Source organism: Arvicanthis niloticus, chromosome 16 (assembly GCF_011762505.2).
Source record: "Arvicanthis niloticus isolate mArvNil1 chromosome 16, mArvNil1.pat.X, whole genome shotgun sequence".
Taxonomy (NCBI): domain Eukaryota; kingdom Metazoa; phylum Chordata; class Mammalia; order Rodentia; family Muridae; genus Arvicanthis; species Arvicanthis niloticus.
Genome location: NC_047673.1, coordinates 9,638,210 through 9,665,908, shown reverse-complemented (window position 1 = coordinate 9,665,908; position 27,699 = coordinate 9,638,210). Strand labels below are relative to the sequence as shown.

Genomic DNA, 27,699 nt, shown 5'->3' with positions numbered 1-27,699 from the left:
TATCTATCATCCTTCGGTCTACTTACCCATCTACCTATCATCAATCTCCCATCTGTCTGGCTAGTTACCTATCACCTAACAATCGATCTACTATATATCATCCACCTATTAACCTTTTGTCGACTACCTTATTATAGATTGTCTATCAATTTGTCAACTTACCTATCATTTTTTGTCTTTTACCTACCTATCATATATCGATATCTATGTCTGCCTACCTACCTACACAGGCTAAAAGGACAGATGAACCAGAAAACAGTTCTAAAGCCACGTCTAGCTAAAGGAAAGCCACAGGACTGATCTTTCAAGCTGGGAGTCCTGAGTGACAGGGTATGATACGCTGCACTCCCTGTCACAGGACGGGGTCAGCATAGAGGCTGAGATGCTGCGTCCTTTCCGCTCCTTAAAAACTTCTCCATGCCAGGGTTTGAGGCTCTGGACCAGGGCTACAGCCTCAGGGGCCCGTCCTTATTCTCAATAGTCACACTATACAAGAATGTCATACCACAATAGAAGCCACTGGTGTGTTCTGCGGGCCCTGAGTTATAATACAAACTTTTAACTTAATGTTTCCACTTAAACTATGCTTCCAGGTCAGGGAAAGTTTTCTCTCTGCCCTGGTTTTACCCGCTCAGGTGTATGCATAATCATATGACCTCTCTGACAATCCTGAAACATCCCTTTCTTAATGGAGCATGCCCAGTCAGCTTAAAACCTGTGTCTTACCAAGGGCCAGCTTGGCCATCTGCAGGCTGCTGACCCAGGACTCCTTGATGGCTGGTGTAAACGTATTGAACACAGCAGTGAAGAACGTGGGCCGCCCTGACCTGCCGGAGAAGAGGGGCATTCCCTTTACAGACAGCACGGTACCACTTACAGTTTGTCTACACAGTCTACCATGCAATGAGCCACCAAGCCAGAAAACACATCTGACAAAGAACCGTTCCGGTTCTGTTTTAAAATTACTGACTTGTCCTGCTTTCCCGGGAGCTGTAATTGAATCCTGCAGCGGTCGGCAGCTCTGATTGCATCTTCTTTCCTCAGGATGAGCCGTTGTAAGCCCGACGTCCAATCGTGGGCTACTGACTGGTTTAAGTTCTACAGAGGAATAACAGGTCTATTAGCTTTTGTTGCTGCTTTTGCTTTGTTTTGTGACAAGGTCTCACTCTAACCTAGGGGTAGCCCAAGCAATCCTCCTGCCTCATGCTACCAAGGGCTATGATTATATGCAGAGACATCACACTTTTTTTGCACATACATTTAAGAAGAAGAGGAAAAGCAGAGCTCTGACATGGAAACCCCAGGGAGACGCCATTACTCATGACAGGTTACAAACTCCCTCGGGGTTGATCACGCAGAGATGTAATCCAGGCTCAAGTACTGCCGCAAAGAAGAAAGCCACGCTGGCCCAAACAACACAAGAGCCGAGCTGGGCCTGCTCCTTAGAGATGCCCAAGTGCCCCATTCTGGAGAACTCGGAGACAAAGCCGTGCTCACAGACCTGGAAGCCACAGCATTGTCCCATCCAGGAGGCCCCTTTACCTGATAACTTCCTCGGAGGTTTCCTATCAGCTGAGAGATCTGGCCAACAACATTCAGGTCATGCAGGAGGTTCTGCAGATCCTGGTACAGCTGCCCTGGCCCCATGTAAACTTTGTCTGAAAAATGAGAAGGAAGGATAAGAGCCACTTATCCCCTGCCTGGGGTGGCAACAAAATACATTTTAGTTTTGCTTTGCTTTTTTTGTTTTGTTTTAAGTTGGGGAGGCTCAAAGAATAAAAAACAAATAGCTTCAGGCATTTGGGAGTTGTTCCTTTGCTAATTGCTATTTTGAAACAATTTTACATGTATAGAATGATGCCCTCCACCTGCCTTACAAGAGGTTGGCATCTTGTTCACAGAACTGTAGACTGTGATGCTTGGGACTGACACAGAACTCACTGCCCCTGTCATATCCAAATGCCATCAGTTTCTGTTCATCGTTCTTGTCCTGGCCCAGCCCTTGTCCCTGCACTCCATGAGTGTCCTTCACCTGCATCAGACTGGAACGGGTCACAGTCTGTCCTTGATGAATTTGATTCTTTTAAAAGACAATGCTGAATTATCTTATAGATTGTTTCACAATTTGATTGGTGTTTTGTAACCAAGAGGGAGGGAGGGAGAGAGGGAGTGAGCAAGCAAGAGAAAGAGAGAGAGTCAAGAATGGATGCGGAGACAGATGGAGACAGAATTTCAGGCTGTCCCCAAAGTCCTAAGTAGTTTAGGATGACCTTGAACTCTTTCGTCTACCTCTGGACTAAGACCCTAAGTGTGTATCACCACGCTGTACTATGCAGATCTGGGCACAAGATTCAGGGCTTGATGCATACTAGGAAAGCACTTTGTCAGCTGAGCTACACCCCAAGGCCCCTGATTTTAAACATAATCATTATTGGTAAAAAAAAAACCCACCAGATGTGAAATTTAACCTCAATCAAATTTCTAATCCCTAGGGGACCACCAAAACCATAACGAGCCCCAAGGATTTCCCCAAAGTCAAAACACTTAGAAAGGATTAGAAATGGCAAACTTGGGTCAGGAGGTGACGAACACACCCTGATATCTGTGTCCACAGTCGGTTCTTACCAGCCAACCCCCAATAACCAGGCCAGCTCCAGCCCTTGTGGAAGGCTTGACGGACTCAGGGAGTGATTGCACATACTGTACTTCCAGACCCCATGAGTGCTAAGAACAGACTCTGAGGCTCCAAGCTGACTTGGAAACAACCCAACATCATGCAGAGGCAAGAGGGATCTGAACTCAGGACTACACTCAAAGCCTAGGCTACAAACCAGCACGCTGTTCATCCTGGCATCTTCTCACTTCCCATACCCATAAATCATCACGAGGCTGGCCAGGAAAAGAGCTGGACTTCAGAGTCAGTAGCAGAGATTCATTTGAGCTGAACTGTGCATGGGGCCTTGGTATCTGGGTCTCAGCAGGATGGCTGCCTGGCCACAGCTCTGTCTCTAGGGTCCAAGCTAAGCAGTGCCCAGCTGGGTCTTTGCTAACCTCTTCAGCCTCATGGTAATCCTGATCAAGAGGTCTGCAAGCTCACTTTGCACTTTGTCCTCAGAGTCACACAGCTTGTCCCAGCCTTCATTCTGTTCAATATGTCACCATGTCAAAGCTGAGACACAGCTGTATACTCCCATGATAAAGACTTCATAACTGTATGTATCTCAAACACACACTGCCTCACTGAGGATGAAGCACTCAGTGTAAAAACTGCATCCCATGAGTGGCTACTCAGAACATGGATCTGAATTTACCATTGTTTACGAACACCTGAGCTCAGTGCCTTAGTGTCACCACATGAGGAGTGAATAGTGCTGATGTGATATTATGACAATATCCCAGTGTTCTGTGACTGGAACTTTGCCGGAACTTGCAGCTTAGTTAATAACACATCTTGAGGTCACTTAAGACTCAAGATGGATATGTTCTGTTGTCTTAGTCTGGATTTCTATTCCTGCACCAAGAAGCAAGTTGGGGAGGAAAGGGTTTATTTAGCTTACAGTTCCCCATTGCTGTTCATCACCAAAGGAAGTCAGGACAGGAACTCAAGCAGGTCAGGAAGGTAGGAGCTGATGCAGAGGCCATGGAGGGATGTTACTGGCTTGCTTCCCTTGGCTTGCTCAGCTTGCTTTTTTATAGAACTCGGGACTACAAGCACAGGGATAGCACCACCCATAATGGGCTAGGCCCTCCCCCCTTGATCACTAATTGAGAAAATACCTTACAGTTGGATCTCATGGAGGCATTTCCTCAAGGGAGGCTCCTTTCTCTGTGATAACTCCAGCTTGTGTCAAGTGGACACACAAAACCAGACAGTACATCTGTGTACCCAGACTGTTTGTGTGACTGCTTTTAAGAGAACCATGTAACAATCAACCTTACTTGTTTGCAGTTCTCATGTAACCTAACTTTTTTTTAATTTATTTTTTATTGGATATTTTATTTACATTTCAGATGCCATCTCCTTTCCCCATTTCCCCTCCCTAGAAAACCCCTATCCCATACCCCTTTCTCCTTTTTGCTTTTATACATTTTTTTAAAATGTTAACCAAAGGCTTTATAAATTTGGTAATGCTCAATATCAGAAGTGTAACCTAATACCCAACCTAGATATATCAACTATCTTTGACATCTGCCTCCATGTCTGGCCCCCCTCTCTCTTTCTCTCTCATCACCTAGCTCCTCCTCTCCTTCTCCTCCTCCTCTCCTTACTCCTCCTCTCCGTACTCCTCCCACCTTAGCTCCTCCTACATATCGCCCTTCCTGTTAAAATAAAACTTTTCTCTCAAAATACAGTTAGAGCATAACTATACCAATTTATGTCAGTAAGGTGCAAGATAGACCTAATACCCAGTCCATCATTTTGTTGACTAAGCAGAACCTCTGTTTTCTCTCCTAAATAAAAGACTTAGTTCTGAACCTGGCTTTTTTTTTTTTTTTTGGCTTTAGAATGAATGTCAGCTGAAAACCATCCTCTCAAATCTTTTCTCTCAAAGTAAATAGCAAGGATTGGCTATGAGACTATAAGTTTTCAACCAACCCCATCAGAAATCCAGAATGACTGAGTTAACTGAAATTATGGGAAGCACAAAGCATATCTTCTAAAACATAGCCAATTTATAGAGACCGCTGAACACCTGGACAGTCTCTATACTACAGAATGTTGGAGCATCAGATCTTCAGCCTTATGGCCCAGGATCTTCTGACAGACCTAGTGATGCAGAATTATTGAGGGCTGATTACTCTGTCTTGGCAGATATAATCAGTCAACTATTCTGCAAGTGTGTCCTCTACTGGACAGTAATTTGTCTGTAGATGAAAAGAGGCAATTCTTGCCTAGTGGCTGTCTTACCACAATTGGAATAACTCCAAAGATGCTCAATTACTTCTTAGAATCCAAGACAGGAAGTTGTCAGGAGCAGACAGGTCTCTCATCAAAATGAACATTAATACAGAAATGTTTGTAATGTCAATTCTGTGGATTTCTGATGTTTTGAAAACCAACTATTTATGTAAGGCAATCTAGACTGTTGTCTGTTAATTCCTCTCAGCTATTTCTAAATAAAATATAGAAAACACCCTAACAATAAATTCAAAGCCATGAATTTGCTATAGGCCCTTAACTCACAGGCTGACCATCTCAAATAAGTTTAAAAAGTTAAAGAAGGACTGGGTCTAAGCCTTGTATTCCTAAATGTGTTATACAGGCACAATGCCTATGATAGTAACAATAGTAATCTCACTTTTATATCAATAAGAAGCTCGTACCAATGAAAACCTTAAATTTGAAATCAAAGTAAATTTTGTACCATTTAAGAAATTATAACTTCATCTTAATAACAATTATACAGATTTCTACCAGTAGGTTATGGCTATGCAATAAATCCTAGCTAATCCCCCCTGTTCCACCAAAACCACTACTTTTCCTAGAAAGACAGCCCAATATCAACCACCTCAGTCCCCAAGCCCAGGGAATAGGGGCGCTGACACTTCATTAACTTCTTCAAGCTGATTATGGGCGTTGAGATATTAGAAGAGGGGTTGGGGAAAGAGTAAACTGATAAGCCTCTGACATTGTGTCTTCACTGCATCTGGCTAAAATTCCAGATCATCAGAGGTTCGAGCAGGTGTGCTCAGTTTGCCTGATGAGTAGATACACCAAGGCTATGTATTCTGCAATATACAATTCTCAAAACAAACTTTAGTATCAAGATAATTGTTTGTTTGAATTCTGGAATCTAGTCTTCTGGAGGCCTGCATCTGTCATGTCTAATCCATATAATTCTGGGAGTTTCTATGAGGGTGTGCTCCCACCATCCTCCCATTTTTGCCTTCTTGCTCTCAAATTTCCCAACATCAAGGAATCCAAAATTTCAGGCACCTAGGCCCTCTACTTCCACTGATGTCTAACCTCTTCCCCATTTTCCCCCCTCCAATTACTATGAGGGGGTCCTCCCAACATCCTCTCATTCCTGCCTCCCTGCTCTTACAATTCCCCAACACTAGGGAATCCAAACTTTCAGGTACCAAGGCTGTCCTCTTCCACCAATGCCTGGCAAGGCCACCCTCAACTATCTATATAGGTGGAGCCGTGAGTCCCTCCCTTTGTGTTCTCGGGATGGAGATTTTAGAATGGCTACTCCAGCTTGTTTCTTAGGACCATTTGCTTGAAAAATTGTTTTCCAGCCTTTTACTCTAAGGTAGAGTCTGTCTTTGCACTGAGGTGAGTTCCCTGTATGCAGCAAAATGCTGGGTCCCGTTTATGTATCCAGTCCATTAGCCTATGTCTTTTAATTGGGGAACTGAGTCCATTGATGTTTAGAGATATTAAGGAACAGTGATTGTTGTCTCCTGTTATTTTTGTTATTAGAGGTGAAGTTATCTTTGTGTGGCTATCTTCTTTTGGATTTGTTGGAAGAGGGTTACTTTCTTGCTCTTGCTAGGGTATAATTTCCCTCCTTGTATTGGAGCTTTCATGCTATTATCCTTTGTAATGCTGGGTTTGTGGAAAGATATTGTGTACATTTGGTTTTGTTGTGGAATATCTTGGTTTCTCCATCTATGGTAATTGAGAGTTTTGCTGGGTATAGTAGCCTGGGTTGGCATTTGTGTTCTCTTAGGGTCTGTATGACATCTGCCCAGCATCTTCTAGCTTTTACAGTATCTGATGAGAAGTCTGGTGTAATTCTGATAGGTCTGCCTTTATATGTTACTTGGCCTTTCTCCCTTACTGCATTTAATATTCTTTCTTTGTTTTGTGCACTTGGTGTTTTGATTATTATGTGATGGGAGGTATTTCTTTTCTATTCTAGTCTATTTGGCATTCTGTAGGCTTCTTGTATGTTTATGGGCATCTCTTTCTTTAGATTAGAGAAGTTTTCTTTTATAATTTTGTTGAAGATATTTATTGGCTCTTTAAGTTGGGAATCTTCACCCTCATCTATACCTATTATCCTTAGGTTTGGTCTCTTCATTGTATCCTGGATTTCCTGGATATTTTCTGTTAAGAACTTTTTGCATTTTGCGTTTTCTTTGACAGTTGTGTCAATATTTTCTATGGTATCTTCTGCACCTGAGATTTTCTCTTCTATCTCTTGTATTCTGTTGGTGATGCTTGTGTCTATGACTCCTGACTTCTTTCCTAGGTTTTTTATCTCCAGGGTAGTCTCCCTTTGTGATTTCTTGATTGTTTCTACTTCCATTTTTATGTCCTGGATGGTTTTGTTCAATTCCTTCACCTGTTTGGTTGTGTTCTCTTGTAATTCTTTAAGGGATTTTTGTGTTTCCACTTTAAAGGTTTCTACCTGTTTACCTGTGTTCTCCTCAAATTCTTTGAGAGTGTTATTTATGTCTTTCTTAAAGTCCTCTATCATCAACATTAGAAGTGATTTTAAATCTGAATCTTGCTTTCCTAGTGATATGGGGAATTCAGGACTTTCTTGTGTGGGAGAACTAGGTTCTAATAATGCCAAGTACCCTGGGTTACTGATGCTTATGTTCTTGCGCTTGTCTTTTGCCATCTGTATCTCCTTAGTGCCACCTGCCCTGTCCCTGACTGGAGCCTGTCTTTCCTATTATCTTGGTTGTATCAGAACTTTTTGGAGTGGGTGTAACTACTGGGGTAAGCACTGGGGCCCAAAATCTGTTCAGTGCTCAAGCACAGACAGGATACTGCCCAGGTTAGAGCACCTGGGATCCCTGCTTCCTCTGGGTTCTTAGAGATTGGGGGCAGAGCTGCCACCCAAGATCTGTTCAGTGCTCTGGCCCAGACTGGAAAGAACCAGTGCTCTGGGCTGGGAGTGACTTCCTGGGTCCTTGTGGGTCCCAGTTACTCGCTGTTTGGGGTAAACGTTGCTGTCTGCTTACCTAAGATACTGCCCAGGTTAGATTTCCTGGGATCCCTGCTTCCTCTGGGTTCTTAGAGATTGGGGCAGAGCTGCCGCCGGGATCTGCTCAGTGCTCTGGCCCAGACCGGAAGGAGTAACCTAACTTTTACAACCCAAGCTAATACACAGCTTTAATCTTAAGATATGTACTCTTCCATACCCCTGTCCCGAATGGCAATACACATATGTACATGTATGTTATGGTAATAAATGCTGGAAACAGCAAATAGTTGAAAGGATCCATATGCAATCACTATCACACAGATACCAAGAGCAGCACACAGGTATTGCTTGACAACTTCTACTTGATGTTTGTTGCCTAGGTTACCAGGGTTTGTGTGTACCAGGCTAAGTGTCATCCCTGGAGGACTTCTGTAAAGCATTCCTCATTCCTTCCCCACGTGACGCTTTCTTTGCTGTTCAATAAAAGACAGCGCAAAGGACCTTTGTGAGGGACAGAGAGACAGGGACAGACAAGACAGCATTCAGGCAGGCACAGACTCAGATTCTTACAACAGACAATTGTAGGCAGACCCGAGACTTTTAGCCGCAAAGAGACAGAAGACACAGGGAGAAAAACAGGGAACTCTAACGTGGGGGCTCACTCTTGGCTAAACTCCTCAGGGGAAAGGGCTTTGATTTCCTTCCTTCAAGCAACAGTGATGAATACTGGCGACTCTGAACTTACCACTGATGCCTTTAACTGATACAGTAAATGTCTTAGGTGTATCTATACACATAGGGTCTATATTTTTCTTTATGTTTACAAGCCCAAATATTTTTTTACCTGGTAGCTCATCTATTGCTATCACTGTGTAAACTTGAACAAATTGTACACACAGGCTTGCAGTGATGTTGTAGATGCTACGTTCACTTTCTCGATCCATTAGTATCTACCTTACATTAGCTTTACACAACTATAGTAAACATTGACTTCTCCAGCTAGTTCACAGCCCAGGAACAGCTCCAGGGCTCACAAAACAACTCCCATCAGGAAACCCCTCGCACCCCGTCCTTGGCTCTGTTCACTCCGTTCTCCACCACTGTACTTTTGCCTTACTATAACCCATACCCAGTTTTAGCAAAAAAAAAAAAAAAAAAAAAAAAAAAAAAAAAAAAAAAAAAGTATACTTTTATTTGTACTGGTGTTCAGTTGAGGAACCCTTTGAGGACTAGTGTCCCTGCTTGTCACAGTCACACCTTAGGCCACTGTGCATGACAAATGTCACACAGTGGAAGTCTGCACAACGAAGGCAGGTCTGTGCCAGGTGGCCTAGGGGGCTCAGCTCCAGCTTCCTCATGTCCCATTTGAGAACAAGATGGGGAAACCAGGAGGGACACCAACTTTCTGGCAAGTGTTTCTAAACTGAGCATGTCTCAAATATGCCATTGGTGTCTGGATTTGGAAAGAAAACATTTCTCCCTCCCACTCCCCTTGTGAGCGAGCCACATGTTTAAGCAGAGAAAATGTTTCTACTTAAACCAGCCTTCCTTGGATCCCTTCAAGCTGGAAGAAGTATCAAGGTTTTCCCTCTGGTGTCCATTTCCCTCCAAGGAGAACAAGTGGTGGGTGGCCAGGGCGGAGTCCTGAGCAGAGACCACTGGAGGGTGAGAAGGTGACCAGAGACGAGGATCCGAAGTAAGGCTGCTTACCTCACCTCACACACATGGAGACCTTCCTCATATGGGGACACGGCCTGCAGCCAACCGTGTCCTGCCCACTCAGGGAAGAGACAACGGGGCTGCATCATGGCTCCACCTTACACAGAAAGCACTCTAGTCATCTCCTCAGCTTAAAATAATATTTAAAAAGAAAGAAAAACTATGTGTGTGCACAGACACCCACATACACCATCACTGATGGGGCAGAAAGCGAGGCTACTTTCTTATCAGTAAACTAAAGACCTTTATAAGTCGACCACAAGTGATGTGCCCACCTCTGTCCAGCACAGGGAAATGTACCAAGTGACACCAGAGCCTTAGCAGCAGATGCTGGGGACATAGAAGAAGAACAGGAAATCACTATGAAAGATTCCATGGCTGGCACCAAGCCTAGCACCTCTGCTCAAGGTGAAAACTAAAACCCGCAGACCTCAGGGCAGAGCTCTCTCAAATGCTACTCTGTGCAGAGGAGAACTATTCTTGCTTTCTAGCCCAAACTTCACCAAGTCAAAATACACAGAATTTTTGTTAGAGCTGTTTTCCAGCTACCTGGCGACAAATTCCAAGAATTTTAGATTTGTGGGCTGATTCCCTATTGCCGGCTGGCACAGAATTAATTGCTCCATGTCTTTCCTGGACTTTCTCACGGACGCGGCCTTCTGCACTGCACAACTGCCCTCCCTCCCCCTGCCACTGTTTCTATGGAAATCCCTAGAACTAGTTAGAAAATTCAGGGAGTAAGCTGAATGGAATCTGATGTGACAAACAAGGAAGGGGCTGTGTGGCTATGTCGGCTGTGTCAACAGCCAGGACATCTACAATGCCCCGGGAGTGTGGGAGACTCCGACATGACCCTCGCCCAGTCTGGAAACTGAACTGTCCCTGATGCCGGCTGGGGGATGTCAGGGGCAGAGGGTTTCTCATGCCCAAGCCAGTGGGAGGTGGGGGGCTGATGGGGGAGCAGGTGTGAAGGGAAGCAGTCATTCATCCATGAGTCAAGACAGGCTCCCAGGTGGTGGCCACCAACTTCATTCCAAGCAAACATTTCTCCCCAACACTCCCTCTGAGTTTCCTAATCTCCTGAGGGCCAGCAGGAACTGGGAGGAATTGCTATCTTCTGATAGAGCAACCAGCTCCAGGTTGTGTCCCTGTCCTTACCTCTCCAAAGGTCCCTTCCCTGGGTTAAGGCTTCTGATACCTGGCTGCTCCCTGAGACAAAAAGTCCAGGGTTCCCAGTCGACTTCTGTGTGGGGTGAGACGGGTCAAGCCCTCCTGTGTGTGGATAGCTAGCTTTTCTGGCACCATTAGGCAACGAGCTTTTATATAAGACCCCAAAAACACACAGCTAACAAAATCAAGAACATAAGAATGGCACTGTATCAAACTGAGACGTTTCTACACAGCGAAAGGAGCGATCGGCTGACGGGCCTTGGAAGACATAAGAATGTCTGCCCCGTGAGCTAACATGCCAAAGGGCCAGCATGTACCATTTTCAATGCAACCAGACTAGTCCGATTAAAAACAGGCAAATAATATGAACAGACATGTCTAAGAGTAATACACACAAATGCCCAATGAGTCCATGTGCCATGGAAAGGCACATCAAACCTCACCTCACACCAGTGAGAATGACCATCGTCAAAAAGCAAAATAACAAATGCAGGCGAGAGCATGGAGAAAGGGAAATCACCACTTGGTGCTGACAGGATCATAGATTATTAGGACAGCCACCACAGAGGACAGCAGGGAGGCTTTCCAGAAAACCCCAGACGAGCATTCCACATGCTTCGGCTGTCCTACCTGAGTGTGTATCTGAGGGAATCAAGGTGGGTTGCCCGGCACACCTGTGCTGATTTCAGCCCTTATCACAAGTGCCTGACACAGAACCAGCGGTGGTGTCTGTCGGGAGACAGAGTCGATAATGAGAGTGTGGTATGCACAGTGGAAAATTATACCCAGTGCCAGAGCATTGAGCCCTGCCATCTGTGGCAAACTGGATGGCACCGGAGTACACTGTGCTAAATGAAATAAGCCAGACACAGAAAGATAAACACCACATGAGAAAGACAAGTCAAGGGTCTGAACACAGAACAGTTACTCCAGCGGCTAAGAGTGGGGAGAGGAGAGGGAGACTGAAAAGGGGGGCTCCAGACCGGAGCAGTGAGTGTTAGGCAGTGTAACGTGACTACAGTTTACAGCAACCTGTGGGCAGCTGGAAGAGAGATGACATGATGCTCCAGACACAGAGGAATGATGAGGAGGTGGTGGTGTAAGACCCCAAAAGGGGACTCTCACCCAAGTCCGGACCTGCACGAACCCAAGGACACACGAGAAACCTTCTTGATGCAATTGCAGAGGAGGTTTAATGACGAGGGCCCTCGGGCCGGAATATATCTCACGCAAGAGATAGAGATTCCGACCCCAAGCCCAGGAAACTTGGGATATTTATGGGTAGGGGTTGGGGAGAGCGGGAAAGTTTGGCGCGGTTACATATGATTGGATATATCAAACATCCGTTCCCAAGCCTGGTTTCCATCTAGCCCCCATCCCAATTATCCTAATTTACATCTGTATCTTGCTCCTGGGAGAATTCCTTTCAAGTGACTTCCGTTTACCCAGGTGTTTTATTGCCTCTATCTTGGGTCTTTTGTGCCTTTGGAATGTTTATTCAAGCCCTTGGAATGCACCCCAGGGGCAGCTAACACTTGAGTGTAAATTGAAACTCTGAGCCTAAGAAACTCACGTTGAGACCTAAAATTTCATTTTTACAATTCATTCTTACATTTCCTCCTTTTCTCTCATGGTCAAATTCCAATCTTGGAATTATGAATCATCATCTGGGTGTAAAGAGTGATATTGTTGTCTAAGCATCGAATTATATCTTTGTCATTGAATCTTTAACTATCTTTTTCTCACCCCCTGGATGGTCTCTAGTATGTACTTAGGTAAAGTAGCTGTCTCTCTCTCTCTCTACACATACATATACATATACACACACTAATGGGCCTGTTGGCTTTTTTTCATCTCGAGGATGTACATATGTAGCTTAAGTCCTACTCTTTAAGGCTGTGTCTGGGACACAGTTTAGATTCAAATGTCTCTTATCTCTGACAATTGGGCAATCTCTATCCCTGTGTCTCCAGGATGGGCATATCTCAGGAGTCAAGGCCTGCTGGTCCTTGGCCTTGTAGAACGGCAGGTGATCTTGAGCCTGAGGAGGTTGTTCAGGTGTCTAGCTGTTCTCTCCAGTTGGCATCAAACGCAGGTGTCGGCCCGAGTTATGTTCAACAGCATCAGGAATAGTTTCTTAGTGGCCTGAAAAATCATCTCTCACACAAGAGGGACATTCTGGGTTTGGAATAGGGACAAGGAAAGGGACACTCTAGCCAGCGCCAGTTCTCAGGGGTAATTTAGTTTTTTAGGGTTCTGTTTATTCTCTCTACCTGTCCTAAGCTCTGGAGACAGTATAAACAGTGGAGCTTCTAATTAGTCTCTAATATTTCTGACAATTTCTGACTTATCTTACAAACAAAGGCAAGGCTATTATCTGATCTAATTATCTCAGATGTTTGAAAACCTCGGGACAACTTCTATTCTAGGCTGTTCCCTTCTAACTTTTTTTTTTTTTTTCTTATTTACTCTAAGTCTCATAAGCCTTTACTTGTTGGCATATCTTACACTGTCTTATCATTTCTCTGGCCCAAAACCTGAGGTCTATTATATGTTTTTAAATCTCTTGGCTGCTTGGTTGCACTCATATCTTAAGAGTCCATCTGTGTATTTAGCCTGGTAAATCCTTTGCTTTCTGGGGAGTATAGTTCTCCCTTCTTGTGTGCACCATTTTCTCTTTTTCTCTAGATAGTATCTGGCAGGATGGCTAGCAATCTGAGTTCTTTCTCTTATTCTGTGCTTTAAGTGAGGCCATCTCTTAGGCCCACAACTGGAACAGGCTCTCATATCAAGACAATTGATTTGTCCAGTTATTGCCTCAGGCCACTGAGTCTCCTCCCTTTTTGGTGTCCTGGGCAACGGATACTCACAGTTCCTGGCTTCATCAGGGTTTCCTTTCTTGGTATATAGTCCTGCAGACATGGGCTGTGGCAAAAGCATACCTGTTGTCCATGCAGATGTTGGCTTTCTTGTCAGCCCCAAGTTCCAAGTCCCAAGTTCTCTGCACCGATGATCTCAGGGGTGGGGAGTCAGTCCAGATGGCATGTGTCCACCACAGTAGCGCTGGCTTGTCTCTGACCAGCATGGAGAAAACTGCTCCCGTCTGTAAAGCAGGTTACCTTGGCTCCTGGCTGAAGTCAGTCTTCTATCCGTTGAATTCTTGTCAGCTAGTTGCAGCCCAGGAAGTGTTGTATCTGGATGTCCATCCTAGGGAGTATTCCCTCAACCAGACAGGGGATAGGAGCAGGCTAGGATGACCATAAATGAATGGGATACCCAGCCCATCTCTTAGTCCACCATTTTCAGGTAGTCCATGAATACGTTTTGACCCATTGGCCTGGAGGAAGCCCCTGTGTCTATCAAAAGTTGGGTGGCTCCAAGCTGCCCCATCTATCTCAATAGCCGTCTTCACACAGAGCTGTTATCTTCGCCACTTGGGGTGTTTTTCGAGGCCTGGGATTTTCTGGCCCTGGCTTCTATTTGTTAGGGCCCTCTTGGACCCTGAAGCTGGCTCCTTTACTTGCAATGCGCACACTGGTCTTTTTTCAGAGTTTTATCTCTCTTTGATTGAAGTCCCTCTTTTCTGCTTTCTGTAAATTCTTTCTCTGTCACCTTTGTTTTTCTTCACCTCTCTCTAGACTTTCTATCTTCTCCATTCTTTTTCTCTAGACTTTCACAGCAACTTATCTCTATTCTTTTTCTCTACTCTTTTCTTCTAGACTTACACTAAACCTTCTCTACTCCTTTCTTTTAGACTAAATCTTCTCACACTTGCTATTATCATCAATAATTTTAATCCTGTCTATGATTTCATCTATCTTATCTTTCTTTTCCTTTCTCCCTGATACTTCTTAAATCTTTCAATGACTTATCTTGTAGTCTCTCTAGCCTCTGAAGCCTTGTCTACACTGACAGAATGTCTCTATGAGCTAGTCTAGAAAGGCTGTGGGTAACTTATCTGACCCTTGCTTAACCTCATGTGTCTTGATTAAAATTAGTGGGATCTCATGTAGCTCTCTCAAGATCTGTCAATGGAATCTGGCGTGGGCCTTTGGGTGTCCCTTACCTTCTATAACCCGCTGTTGACCACAGCCTGATCAATTGATGGGGTCCCCATCCTGAAGGAGCATTCTTTTTCCAGTGTCTTCTTTTGTTCTTCACTCCTGAAGACCAGAACCTACAAGGGTCTTGTGGAAGAAAGGCTCTTATCTTATTCATTGCTTTGATCACCTGTAAAAGCAGTAGTCTTTTAGAACTCTGTGTAGACTGATGTATTTGTGAGGCTGCATGACTGTTGTTCCCCTCACACTAGAGACCACAACCTAGTTCAGTCTGTAAACAGTACCTTGTCTACAGGTGTAATGTGAGCTCACCTCTGAAGCTCTTAAGAAAGAAATCAAGTCAGAATGAATAACTTTATCTACAGCATTTCACAGTAAAGACTATTAAGATGTTGAAGGCTCACATAGTATTAATGATTTGATACTTATTTAAATTTAACTTTTGACAAAATAGAAACTTTAGTCATAGTTCTATAAAAATCTTTTAAAGAGTTATTTCTAATTAGAATATTGTTTTAGAAGTGATACACAACAAGAACAGGAAAGTAAACATTTTATATCTAATATAAGAGCACAAGTCCTCACCACTTCTTCTTGTCTGAACTCTCACCTTTGAACCAAATCTTGATGAAAGTCTCATATACATAATGAAATTATCTCAGACAGCAATGGCTAGAAAGTCTATCAAAATAGAAGCTTATATATATATATTCTGACTCAGGACAGCCTGTAACTTTTTAGCTGTAACTAAAGGAAAAAAGTGCTCTTTTATTTATTAAACTAGGAAAACCCACTATCAACTCTCTTATCATAGAAGCCAAAAAAAACCTGCTGGCCCCCTTCTAAGAGCCGCTTTTGAAAACAGTCTGTTCTCTTCAAGGTTCTTTCTGTCGGTGTCCTTCTCCTGGCCACAGAGCAGGGCGAATTATGTTTTTCTTGTGTAAATTAAGACTGTCTCACAAGTAAGTTTTAAACTAAATTAAGTAAGCAGTTTTAGTAGTTCATCACACCAAATCAGGCACCTGACACACTCTGTCTCTTCCTCCAGAGGAACAGAGCTTTCTCTTGGCCACAAGCTGTGGAACAGGACCAGCCTGTCTCATTGCTTCTGCTTTTAAAACTCAGGATGTTAACACAGTATCAGTCCAGAAAAAAGAAAAGGAACGTCAATTGTCAGTCAGAGTCCAAGAACATGTGAAACAAATAACACAGAACGAAGTTTATCAAGAAAAGACAAGGAAAGACAACACGATAGACTGCCCCATCACTATATCAGTGGCACAGAATTGTCAACAATCGCAGCAGTGTCTGGAAACCGCATGGCCTGTTGGGAAACGTAGTTCTCAGGCCGGCTGCCATCTTGGATATAATTGTCAAAGCTGCAAAGCCTGTTGGGAAACGTAGTTCTCAGGATGTCGAGCGCACTCACTAAAGCCCTTATCTCTCGCTAGGCGCCCGCCTGCAGGTGTTCGCCACCCGCCTCTCGCCTCCCGCTCGTACTTAATTCATCATGGGCGGGAGGCTGGGAACTCATCTCCCGCCTTTTAAACTGCGGTGGGTGGGAGACCTGCATGTACTCTGGCTTCCAGTACCAGGGCGGCTCGAGCGCTGGCGAAGAGGGGACCACCGAGGGGGCCAGGGCAGCCAGTGGTTGTGGAGCCTGGCTCAGGTACTCTGCCACACAGTAGCGGCAGGGAGGGGTTCCAGAAAGACTGTACACAAAATATAAACACACAGAACTAACACAGTCAGACACACTTGCCCGAGTTTGGTCTCATAGAACCAGCCAAACGCGACCTCTGACGGGAAGGATTCCACATCTTCCCCCTAGCAGGAGCACTCATCTCCTGTTCCAAAACAGGGCAGTCAGACCTCCCTGACTCCCTAACCCAGATGGGAAAGGATACCGCCTTTCCCCAAGGGCAGCCAGACCACTCTGACTCCCTAACCACCCGTGAAGCGTCCTTCCCGGGCTGCAGCCTGTGGGTTTCAACACGTCTGTCCATCCACAGTCATTGGGCCCTCACGGTCCACAATGACAGCTGCACTCAGTCTCCGATGGGGAAGATTCCCCTCACCAAAGAAACCGATATCAAAACACAGAAACAAAGACAGCAGAAGAAACCATAACAAAGAGACAAGGACAGCAGCGCCGCACTCTCACACACACCACTCACACAAACCTACCTCCAAGGGGTCGTCGTGTGTCTAGGGTGGTCGCGAGGTTTCCCGGTCAGGGAACCAAAATGTAAGACCCCAAAAGGGGACTCTCACCCAAGTCCGGACCTGCACGAACCCAAGGACACACGAGAAACCTTCTTGATGCAATTGCAGAGGAGGTTTAATGACGAGGGCCCTCGGGCCGGAATATATCTCACGCAAGAGATAGAGATTCCGACCCCAAGCCCAGGAAACTTGGGATATTTATGGGTAGGGGTTGGGGAGAGCGGGAAAGTTTGGCGCGGTTACATATGATTGGATATATCAAACATCCGTTCCCAAGCCTGGTTTCCATCTAGCCCCCATCCCAATTATCCTAATTTACATCTGTATCTTGCTCCTGGGAGAATTCCTTTCAAGTGACTTCCGTTTACCCAGGTGTTTTATTGCCTCTATCTTGGGTCTTTTGTGCCTTTGGAATGTTTATTCAAGCCCTTGGAATGCACCCCAGGGGCAGCTAACACTTGAGTGTAAATTGAAACTCTGAGCCTAAGAAACTCACATTGAGACCTAAAATTTCATTTTTACAATTCATTCTTACAGTGGTATCAAGTACGCAGGTCAGAAAGGATGTGTTATGTCAGGACTAAAATGTCACACTGTGCCCCACAAACATTTATAATTATCATGTGTTAACCAAAAGTTGAAAGACAACATTCAAGGAGATGCGAATACGAGGGACCTTGTTTGATCATTGTTTTGGGTTCAGATTTCAAATTATCATATTATCTGACATGGGTATGTTAAATACAGCAAAAATACACAAGTAACACCAGTGTTCTTATTTTGATGGGGAGGACCAGGAAGTCAAGTGGGACCCTGAGTCCCCGGCTACCTGTGGACTGTGTGCTAGATAGGCCAATACAAAATAACCATCTGACACAGAAAATGAGGACCTGCCTCCTTGGTTTGTTACTGCTGTGCACAGGGGTGGGTTACCCTGCAGAAACCCAACAGATGGCTCACCATCCTTCTCTTCCCAACCATGAGCCACAGTCTGAAAAGTCAGTGAAACCTTTTAAACTGCCCCCAGGAAAGTACACACTTTCCAAAGTAATCTCATGAGATCTGAACGCTTAACGGAGCCCATGGGTCCCTAGAGGAGCCCAGGTCACTGGTTCCCAGGCTGCTCTCTCTATGCAAAGTCCATCATGGAAACTCAGTGGGACTAACACTTGTGCCCTGCCTGCCTCCATAAAGCCAGTTTTCTGGGGGCTTGGAGCTGTGTAGGGGCAGCTCCTTGCTTCTTCTGCTGGCACGGCCTCACCCTTTCCCAGTGCTGGTTGCTAGGCAGTGACACCCACGTTCTGCCTCCAACACAAAACAACAGACCATGCTCCCAAAGCTGAACGGCACAGGCATTCAAACAGCACAGAAGCCATATGATTTCCATGAGAACAAGAACTTCTACCTAGCTTCTCAAAACGTCCTGAGATAATAAGCCCCAGGGGAGGGGGAGGAACACACAGAGGCCAAACTCTAAAGGGACACTCGGGGACATCTGCATCTTGAATGAGCTGACTACCAGTTCAGCCTGCTGCTGGTGTGACTGATGGGAGGGCGGCTCATTTGATCCTAAAGACAGGCTGCCCCTGCTAAGAGGTGAACCTGGACACACCCATTCCCGCCCTCTCCCAGTATCTAGTGTCCGACAGCCCAGCAAGCAGGCTGTCTGCCGCAGCAATAGCAAACCCCACCAATGCAGGAAGACACCCATTACTGAGGTCTGCATGCACACAAGACAACTTGAAGGCATGAATTCTCTCTTCTACCATGTAAGCAGCAGAGATCAAATGCAGGTCAGTCAGGCTTGGTAACAAGTGCCTGCTGAGCCATCTTACCAACAATACATCCGAAACGCCTAACCATTAAGAGGAAGAAAAATAAAACTGTTCCTGTCTGTGATGATGACTGGCTAAACAGCTTGGTGGTTCTCTGAGTTTCGCTTTACACATATACATCAAAGCATCACGTTTGACATTTTAGATATAGCTGGCATTCAATTAAACCTCAGCAAGTGAGCAAGCACAGCCTGGGAGTCACGTCACTCACACAGCACCTCAAGATTTAGTAGCCGCTGCTATGTATGCCACTCAGATGAAGACTCGCTGCGTCTTAAGCAGCAAGAGGATAGCTTGGGCCTTCTCCATTTCTGTGTTGCTGAGAATGAAGGGGCATCCCAGGGGTAGTCTCCCATGGACCCAGGAGCTGGCTGGCTGGCTGGCTGGCTGAACTTTTGCAGACACCTCAGAACCATGGCTTCTTCAGGAGTACCCAGGCCAGCAAGCTGCAAGCTGGGGTCACCAGCTGACTGCACACGTGCAAGGGGGAGTCAGGGTGCCCACCTCAATCTGCAGTACCCTATGTCTTCCCAGCAGCCAGTTTTTAAAAGACACTGTTTCTGAGAACACGGTCTTCCTTTTATCTGCCAAAACTTTTATTCATGATTCTATTATGGGATGTGCCACACAGTGCAGTGTCTGGGTGTCAGAAAGTCTGCTTGCTCCTAGAATTCTCTTCAGGATAGCCTGGTCTGCGCTCCATTCACTCGAAGCTCACAGGACCCAGCACTTGGTTCATCACAGGTTCTTAGTAAATAAACATGAACAACAATACCACATCATTATACCACAGTGCCCACTGGGAACCTCGGGTCTCGTAATTCATCCTACGGATCCCGTCTATATGGCATGCTGTAAAGCTGGGGGATAAGAAATGGCAAATCAAAGGAGACATTGACAGATGAAGTCACACACCCACTGAGTTACCACCTCAAAGGGCACCGCATTCCACCATCAACATCAGCAGCAAGACAATGACACCCACCGTACCAAGGCATGGGCGCACCCACAGTGAGAAGCAGAGCAAACCTCTAGAAGGTGGAACAACTGTCTGCTGAAGAATGAGGAAAGCTGCTGCCAGAAACTGCTGCTCCCTGAGGTAACCTCCCAGCTTGCTTAAAGACAGAAAATCAACACCAGCCTGCAGAGTGCAGTCTGCAGGTCTCCGAGGAGAACTCCACACATTCTTCTCAACAGGACATACAGCAATGCTCCTGAGCCCAACATGAGGGCGGCACCCCTCTCCTGGGGAGTAGCTCCCCTGAGCTGCTCCACACTCAGCATTCAACCCCACACCTCATCCTCAGTGGGCGAGCCTGGCTCTGGGCTGCCGGCTGGCTGGCTGGCTCCTCTTTTCCCCAGTTTCCTGTGGTTAGCACCTGCTGTGGCCTCCCCAGTGCGATGGGAAAGGCGGTGGGTGTTCTGGACAACTCAGCTTCACACAGATAGGATGCAAAGGCCTCAGCAACACACAGGCCTCCAAGAAAACGAATCCTTTTCTGGTTTTACCTTCTACAGGAGCTGGTCAAGCCATCCTGTTTTGTACTTTTCTCTTAAGGCTCCTTACTGATCCTAAACCCCATTCTACATTTGCTTAGCACAAGTTACCAACAGAAAGATGTTTTTAAAAATGTAAGTCTGTGCGACCACTCTGAATCAGCGACATCAATGGCTGTCTGAACACTGAGGGGGAAGTCTTAGCTTTGAACACACTTTAGGACTGACAGAGGTATAAAGCAGTCATCGTTGTTTACAGAGACACAACACAGCCTGCAATCAACACTCCCAAGTAATTTAAAGGGAATTCTAAATACATCGTAGAAAGATATTTGATTTCCCCTTGGATAAAACTTGAATGAATTGTGACAATTTGGAAAAACATTCCCTTCCCACATCCCGTCCCTCCGCTCTTCCCTTCCCCTCACGCTGCTCATCCACCAGCACGCACGAGGCTACTCTGTGGTATTTCAGTTCTAGCTGAGGGCCTAGATAAAGGTGCACCTTGCTTTAAGTGGGGGTATAGTCAAGAGCCTAATAATTGATCCTGTGTTCAAAGAGCTAGCCTACCAGGCAGATGACCAAACTGAATGACCTGACATTCTGGGAATTAGAGAGGCAGCAGGAATTTCCCCTAAATGCTTATGTCCAACCAAAAGGCGAGTTTCAGTATCTGCTTTCATGCTTCTGGATGTGTCAGAAACAAATTAATCTGAAGGTTAATAGTGCTTGTCAAGGTTTATGGAGAGTTCCCATTCACCAATTTAATCGGTGCAGAAGCAGAGATCACAGATGGAATCAAATCTAGCTAGACTTTCCTCAGGTTTAAAAAGGCAGGAGGGGATGGTAATGTTTCCTGCTCTCAGATCAAAATCGCCAGGCCAAATCATGACGGGTGACAGTGATTCCAACCACTGTGCAGTGCTGAGTCACCCACAGCACTGCTGTCCCTCCACTGTGCAGTGCTGAGTCACCCACAGCACTGCTGTCCCTCCCACTGTGCAGTGCTGAGTCACCCACAGCACTGCCATCCCTCCCTCCCACTCCACTGTGAAGGCCACACACATGAGCTTGCCGTGGGGAACCGAGGAAAAGAGGAGACAGCCAGAAGAGAGCAGAGCCTGCCTGTGGTCTTTACACACTGCCTTCGACCAATTCACTGCCATGTTAGAGCCAATGCATCGCAGAGACAGGGCTCCGTCATGTCAGACAGACAGACTGACAGACTGAGTTATCTCAACAGATGCACCATCCCGGCTCCAGTGGGGAGTGGGAGCCAGGCTCATGCTGCCCACAGGAACGTGGGCAGGGCTGTTGCTTACGTGGCTTCGCATTGGCCACCACAGCCAGGCTCTCGGGTGAGTGTGCAACGTGGGGCCGACTGTGCTCCCCGGCGCCAGAACCTCCGTTGTACTCAATCACGTCCACGTGTCCTAGAGGGACACTCCACTTGAGCAGGTACCTCTGGTTCATCACGGCATGACTTTCATGAGAGTTCCTAGAACAAACAGAAGGCTGTTACTTGATAGATTACCAAGGGACCAAGCTTCCGTGCCTCCGGTCCCTCACGTAGCCCCGAGCTGCAGTCTAACTGCTGTGGCACTCAGAATCCTCATGCAAACAGCACTCACTGGCTCCTGCTAAGATCTCCAGCAGGAAGGGCAAGAAAAATGCTCTGTACTCCCACCAGGACCTGAGAACCCACAGCCACAGTGTCTGAGGATTCTGGAGAAACTATCCCAAGTGTGCAGAGATGTTCTCTGGGCTGACTCCAGCTTCCCTCCTTATTCTAAAGCAGTTACTTTACAACCACATCAATAAAATTAAGTCACAGCCCACACTCCATGACTAAAGCATTGGCTAAGTATACAGAGGTGAAACAAAAACCTAAGTCTTCTCTTCTTTTACCATAATGTGGAACACAGACACAGAGAAACACAAACACCTGTGACCAGAGCAGCTGCAGAGCCCGCAGCTCATGTAATTATGCACACGCACAGTGACAGCCATGCACACGGGCTCTGCATGGTCACCCTGACCCTCGTGGTCAGTGCCCTTCATTTGCTGACAAGGAGTCAGAGGTTGGCAAGTGGAGTGACTCTGGCTCTCAAGTATCACCCACATATTCTCTGAGCAAATTCTGTGGTAGTGGGAGGAGGATGGCCCCCTACTCACAAGAGTCATGGTGGCAATAGAGTGTCAGGTGCTGGTGGTGGTGGTGGGAGGATGGTGTGTGGGACCCTGAGAAACAGGAGACACATCTCTCCAGGGGACCCGCCATCTGAAATAAGGGACTGCCTGCAGTAGGCTGGGATGGAGACATCTCAGTGGCCCACAGCAGCTCTTTGTGAAAAACAATTGTTCCCATTTTTCCTAATCTTAGCCCTGGACAACGGCTGCGTAGATTTCATTTGTGTGTGACTGCTTTTCAGTTGGCCTTGGTGTGCATAATTATTCTACTATATCTGACTTTCTGACTTCTTTCTCCTTCTGCTCTGGTGGATTCTGTGAAAGCTAGATGTTCCTTGATGTAATGATTCTTAAACAATTAAAAATTGAGGCCCAGGCCCAGCACAGCGCAGTCCTAATGGCCCAGGTGCGTGCTGTGTGTTCTCATCTTGGAAACAGTGCAGTAACTGCACAATGGTAGTTTCAGATTAATGCTTGACTTGCAAAGAAAGTTTGAAGAGACTGTTAGAAAATGAAATAGAGCCAACATTGGGACTCCAAGAAAGAAAAAAAAAAAAACTATTGAACTTATGAAAGAAGTTTTGCATAACATTTGAGAGTAGTTCCTGGATAAGCAAGTATAGAATACATAAAATTATATATTAGTAAAACTAAGTCAAAACACTGGGATTCTTAGGAGAGTCATTGTGTGCAATGTGCAGAAGCAGAAAGCTAGCGGAACTACTGAGTTAAGGGTTAACTTGATTCTTTCTGGCCACTGCCTGGCAGCTTTGCCCATGTTATTTATCATTAGAGCTTCACAAGGAAACACAAGTAGCTGACCTTGGAGCTCTGAGCTCTGAAGTATAGTAAGTTAAAAGTTAAAGTTTGAATAATGATAAGCTTGCAATTATTATTATTATAGCTTCAGGCCTGGGAATAGGGAAAGCTTGAAACTTTGGGGAACAGTTATAATTCTTAATTCTTTGTGGGATGTGGTTATTCTTTTGAATTTGATTTGGCAATGATTATACAATGTCTTCTTTTCTACCTGCTTTTTGGAGTATCAAAAAAAGACTGGGACAAGAAAAAGGTGTGTGAGCCAGTGAGAGAGCGAGTAGTAGCACGTGAAGACTGAGAAAGAATGTTAGGTGAATGTAGTGAGCATGAGAAGGGCATCTGAAAAGTGAGTGAAGAGAGAATATGAGTGAGGAGAGAATGTGAGGTGTGTATGGACTGTGTATGTGAGGTGAAAGGAGAGTACATGTGGTGTGTGTGAGATGTGTATGAAGTGTGTGTGTGTGTGAGAGAGAGAGAGAGTGAAAGGGGAATGCACAGAGGTGTGTAGGAGTGTGGGCGTTCAAGAAAAGTGCAGAGGAGAATGCAGAGTGTGTGCGGCCTCAAGCTGCGAGTGAATGAGTGAGAGAGAAAGAAAGCAGAGTGAGAAAGAAGAGAGAGAGAAACTTAGGCCTTGAAATTTTTCCTGTCAGCTTGTACCCAAAAAAGTAGCCTGTGTATATTTATTTTGCACCTTCCAGCTATCCCTGCTTCCCTTGAGAACTCCGATCCTGTGTCAAGGCTGGACCCCGACAGCCAGCTAAGTATGCTGGCTCCACATCAACCCATGCTATCTGAGAAAGTACTGAGGGCACCGAGTTTACCACAGGACTGGTTCTCTTCCACGCTACCTACCCTAGAAGATCCTGCCCTCCCAGATTTCCTCAGCTTAGCTCAGTAGCTATGTGCTGGGAAATTGTTCTCATGCCAAACTGAGGGGACTAAGTATGGACAGACCCAAAGGTAAAAATACCTATCAGAGGTACATTTAGAGAATCAGCTATGTGACATCTAAGGGCCCCAGGTGACAGGGAGAAGAGGGGTCGATTTGGGGCCAGCTCCAGCACCAGTCTGCCTGAGTTCACCTGTATGGCACCTGATTTCTGCCGGCAGACCCACCACTGAGCCACAGAACTTTAAAGTCAGCTTGCAGAGCTGGGGCTGCAGCTCAGTCCCAGAGTTTGTCTGTCATGACTAGTGCTCTGGGTTTCACCCCCAGCACTGCAAAATAAATAAATAAACAGACAGACAAATAAATACTAACACTGATGATAATTATAAAAACCTGCAATGAGTTTTCTTTTATTAAGGTTTTGAGTCCAGATGAGAGAGTGGGTGCAGCCTCTCTTCTGTTCTCTGATGTACACAGCGTCACTGTGAGGCTGGCACGGGACTTGGTCTTGCCCTTACCGTGAGCTGGCGGTGGCACACATCAGCACGTCATTCAGCATGAAGATCCGGCGCTGTTTGGTCTTGACGATCTCTCCCCTGTCGTTGTAAACTGTCTCGATGACGTCGTCGGATCGAATGAGGTACCGGTTTCCACTGCTGAGGAGCTGGAGATTCAAACGGACACCAACTCGGTCACCCATCTGGGTTAGTGCAAAGGAGAAGGGAATGGGCGCTCCCGAGGTACACAACCTTCTGCTACCCACGTTTCATAGCTCAGTCTCTGTAGGAAGGCCATCCCACAGCTCCCGCTCACTCCTCACAGAAAAGCCACTGGGCTTGCTGAGTGACTTTAAACTGCACATCTTGCGGTTATCAGCTCTAGAGGCTGGGATGGGGTGGGTTAAGTCACTTACCAGCTGACTCTAAAGCAAAGGTAAATCTGTATCTAGACCAGATTTACTGTGGTTGATTTGCCACTCACGGTGACTGAGCCCAGGGCTTCATGTGCACCTACCCACCAGGAGCTTTAACACTGAGTTACACCCACAGAGGCTGTGTCTGGACTTCTTACTGTCTGCCACACTCTATGTCACTGAACTAAAGAGAAGCCCATTAGCTCCTGAAAGGATGCTCTACCCTGATCAGTACCATGGAACATCACTTCATGCTCCTAACACACAGGAAACACAGGAAACTTGCCCCAAATGGTTCCTGCCACCTTCTGAGTTTAGCCTGGCTGCCTAACTCCCTCCCAGCCATTGGTTATTAGAAGCCAACTTCATAATACAGGCCTGTGTGCAGGATCAAGGTCAGATGCACGAGTTAAGTGCCACCAGATTGCTGCAATCAGCACGCCTTTCTTCCCAGCTCACGCCAAGAACCATGGAAATGCACAACTTTAAATGACACAAACTATATCCAGAACACAGCTGACTGTAATTCTCTACTCAAAAACTTTCCATCACTGAGGGTCAGAGACATGCCCCTCAGCCATTGGGCATCATCGTCAAGCAGGACACTCCCCTACTGAGCAGAAAATGAACTGGGGACTAGCGACAATGGCTAACAGGGGTACATGTTAGCGAGGAGCCTACATGTAGGCTGACTCCTCCCCTTAGACAAACATGGCGGGTCTGTGGTTTTCGGCAAGAGATCTTTCTGTAGAGAGAAAGTCAAGCAGCCCAGCCAAGGACGGCTCTTTGTTCTGCAGCGAGCTTTTCATGGTGCACACAGTTCGGCACAGGTGGATACAGACAAACGGCTATCTAAAACAAAACGTGAGATTTTCAAACTAAAGCTGAGTTGCCTTTAACTGTCTTGCGGTCCGTGGATCCAAACGAGGAGCTACCAAATCACTGAGTCCCTTTCCTAGAAAACAAGTGGGCAGAAGCCAGGTCTTTACACGCATGCCCAGCATGCGTTCCTGGCCCCAGCCACCCCAGTTAGCAGAGCAGAGGGAGTTATCCTAGTGACTAGTAAACTGTAACCCTGGCTTGCTAGCACAACACAAAAATACTTCGGCAAAGGGATGGGACGAATCTCTAAGGACCTTGTTCAGGTATCTTTCGTTTATGGCTTTTGCTATTTGTTTCATTTCGCATCGCTGGTCAGCATCTCTTTTTCTCTCGTTCAGCTTCTCCGCCAGGGTCTCCAGCTCTGTCAGCGCCATCTGAAGGGGCAGCCTGTCAGGATGTCCTTTGGCCGTGTTCTTCAGCATGTCCTGTGAGCAGGAGGCAGAGTATGGGTGGTCAGCAAGGATGCTACTGACCCCAGCTGTTGCCGACCACTCTGTCTGGCAGCTAGAGTGACATGGGATGCCAGCCACCTCTGGAGGAAGATCCGGGGCTGGGAGAAGGGTAAGAATCATCTCAACACTTGGTTGAACATCCAGTCAGCTCTTTGTGTAAAAACAAAACTAGCTTAATACCTTACACTTCTGATGAAAAGATACATAGTGTGGGTCCCTGGCATAGGGGCATGCCACCACCTCAGAAAGCCAACAGTGGCCAGGATGGAGCGGGCAAGCTGCATCTTCTGGTGTCAGGCAAAGCCACCTGCTTATAGAAATTCCCCAACAGTGTTAAATATGCCACTTTGGCCGCCATTATATGGGCGGTTCTCAACCTGTGGGTCGTGACCCTCTTGGGGATCATATATCAGATATTTACGTTATGATTCCGAACAGTATAAAAATTACAGTTATGAAGTAGCAAATCATTTTATGGTTGGGGGTCAGTCCAGCATGAGGAACTGTAATAAAGGGTCCTAGCATTAGGAAAGTTGAGAACCTGTACTATACCCACAAGGTCAACTCACCCAACAGGGTCTGTATGCTATCTCCCCACTGCCCACAAAGGCCCTGAACTGGAGGGCGAGGTCTCAGTACATGGGAGTACGCAGCTATGCCTACAGTCCACTCTGCTCCTCAGAACACACGCCTTTCGCAGGCTGAGGCTATGGTGCTATATCCACCTGATCCACAGAGAGTTTTCCCAATAGCATGTATTTACACTGAGTCACCATGTCCCAGTTGGTAATTCTCACAATATTTCAAACTTTTGGATTATCCCCCTGTTATGGACATCTCTGATGGCACTATTGCCAATTGTTCTGGGGTGCCGTAACCCACGCCACTCAAAGGCCATGGACACAGATAAATATGTGTGTTCTACTGACCTACCAACGGGCCGTTCCCCGAACCGTCTTTTTCTCCTTGGGCCTCTGGACATATGAGACACAACAATACTGAAAAGGCCAACCAATGACCCTACAGTGGCCTCTGGAGAGTCCCAGACTTTATGTTCTAAAGCAAAAACTAGAAATGGCACTAGTTGTGGTGACACATGCCATCCCCACATGGCAGGAGCCTAGGTAGGGAGATCAAGAGTTAGAGGCTCCTTACACAAA

General features: G+C 46.1%; 1 protein-coding gene across 2 annotated transcripts in view; it reads right to left on the bottom strand.

Moving 5' to 3' along the window:
* Arhgef10 (Rho guanine nucleotide exchange factor 10) overlaps positions 1–27,699 on the bottom strand; it is a 100,766-nt gene that overhangs the window by 23,316 nt on the left and 49,751 nt on the right. For both annotated transcript variants that reach the window (XM_034520282.2, XM_034520280.2), the window contains 6 exons: positions 26,342–26,512; positions 24,811–24,956; positions 21,717–21,892; positions 1,543–1,658; positions 971–1,098; positions 727–827 (listed from right to left, as the gene is read on the bottom strand). In XM_034520282.2, coding sequence (XP_034376173.1) covers positions 727–827; positions 971–1,098; positions 1,543–1,658; positions 21,717–21,892; positions 24,811–24,956; positions 26,342–26,512 — 838 coding nt within the window. The remainder of the gene's footprint in view (positions 1–726; positions 828–970; positions 1,099–1,542; positions 1,659–21,716; positions 21,893–24,810; positions 24,957–26,341; positions 26,513–27,699) is intronic.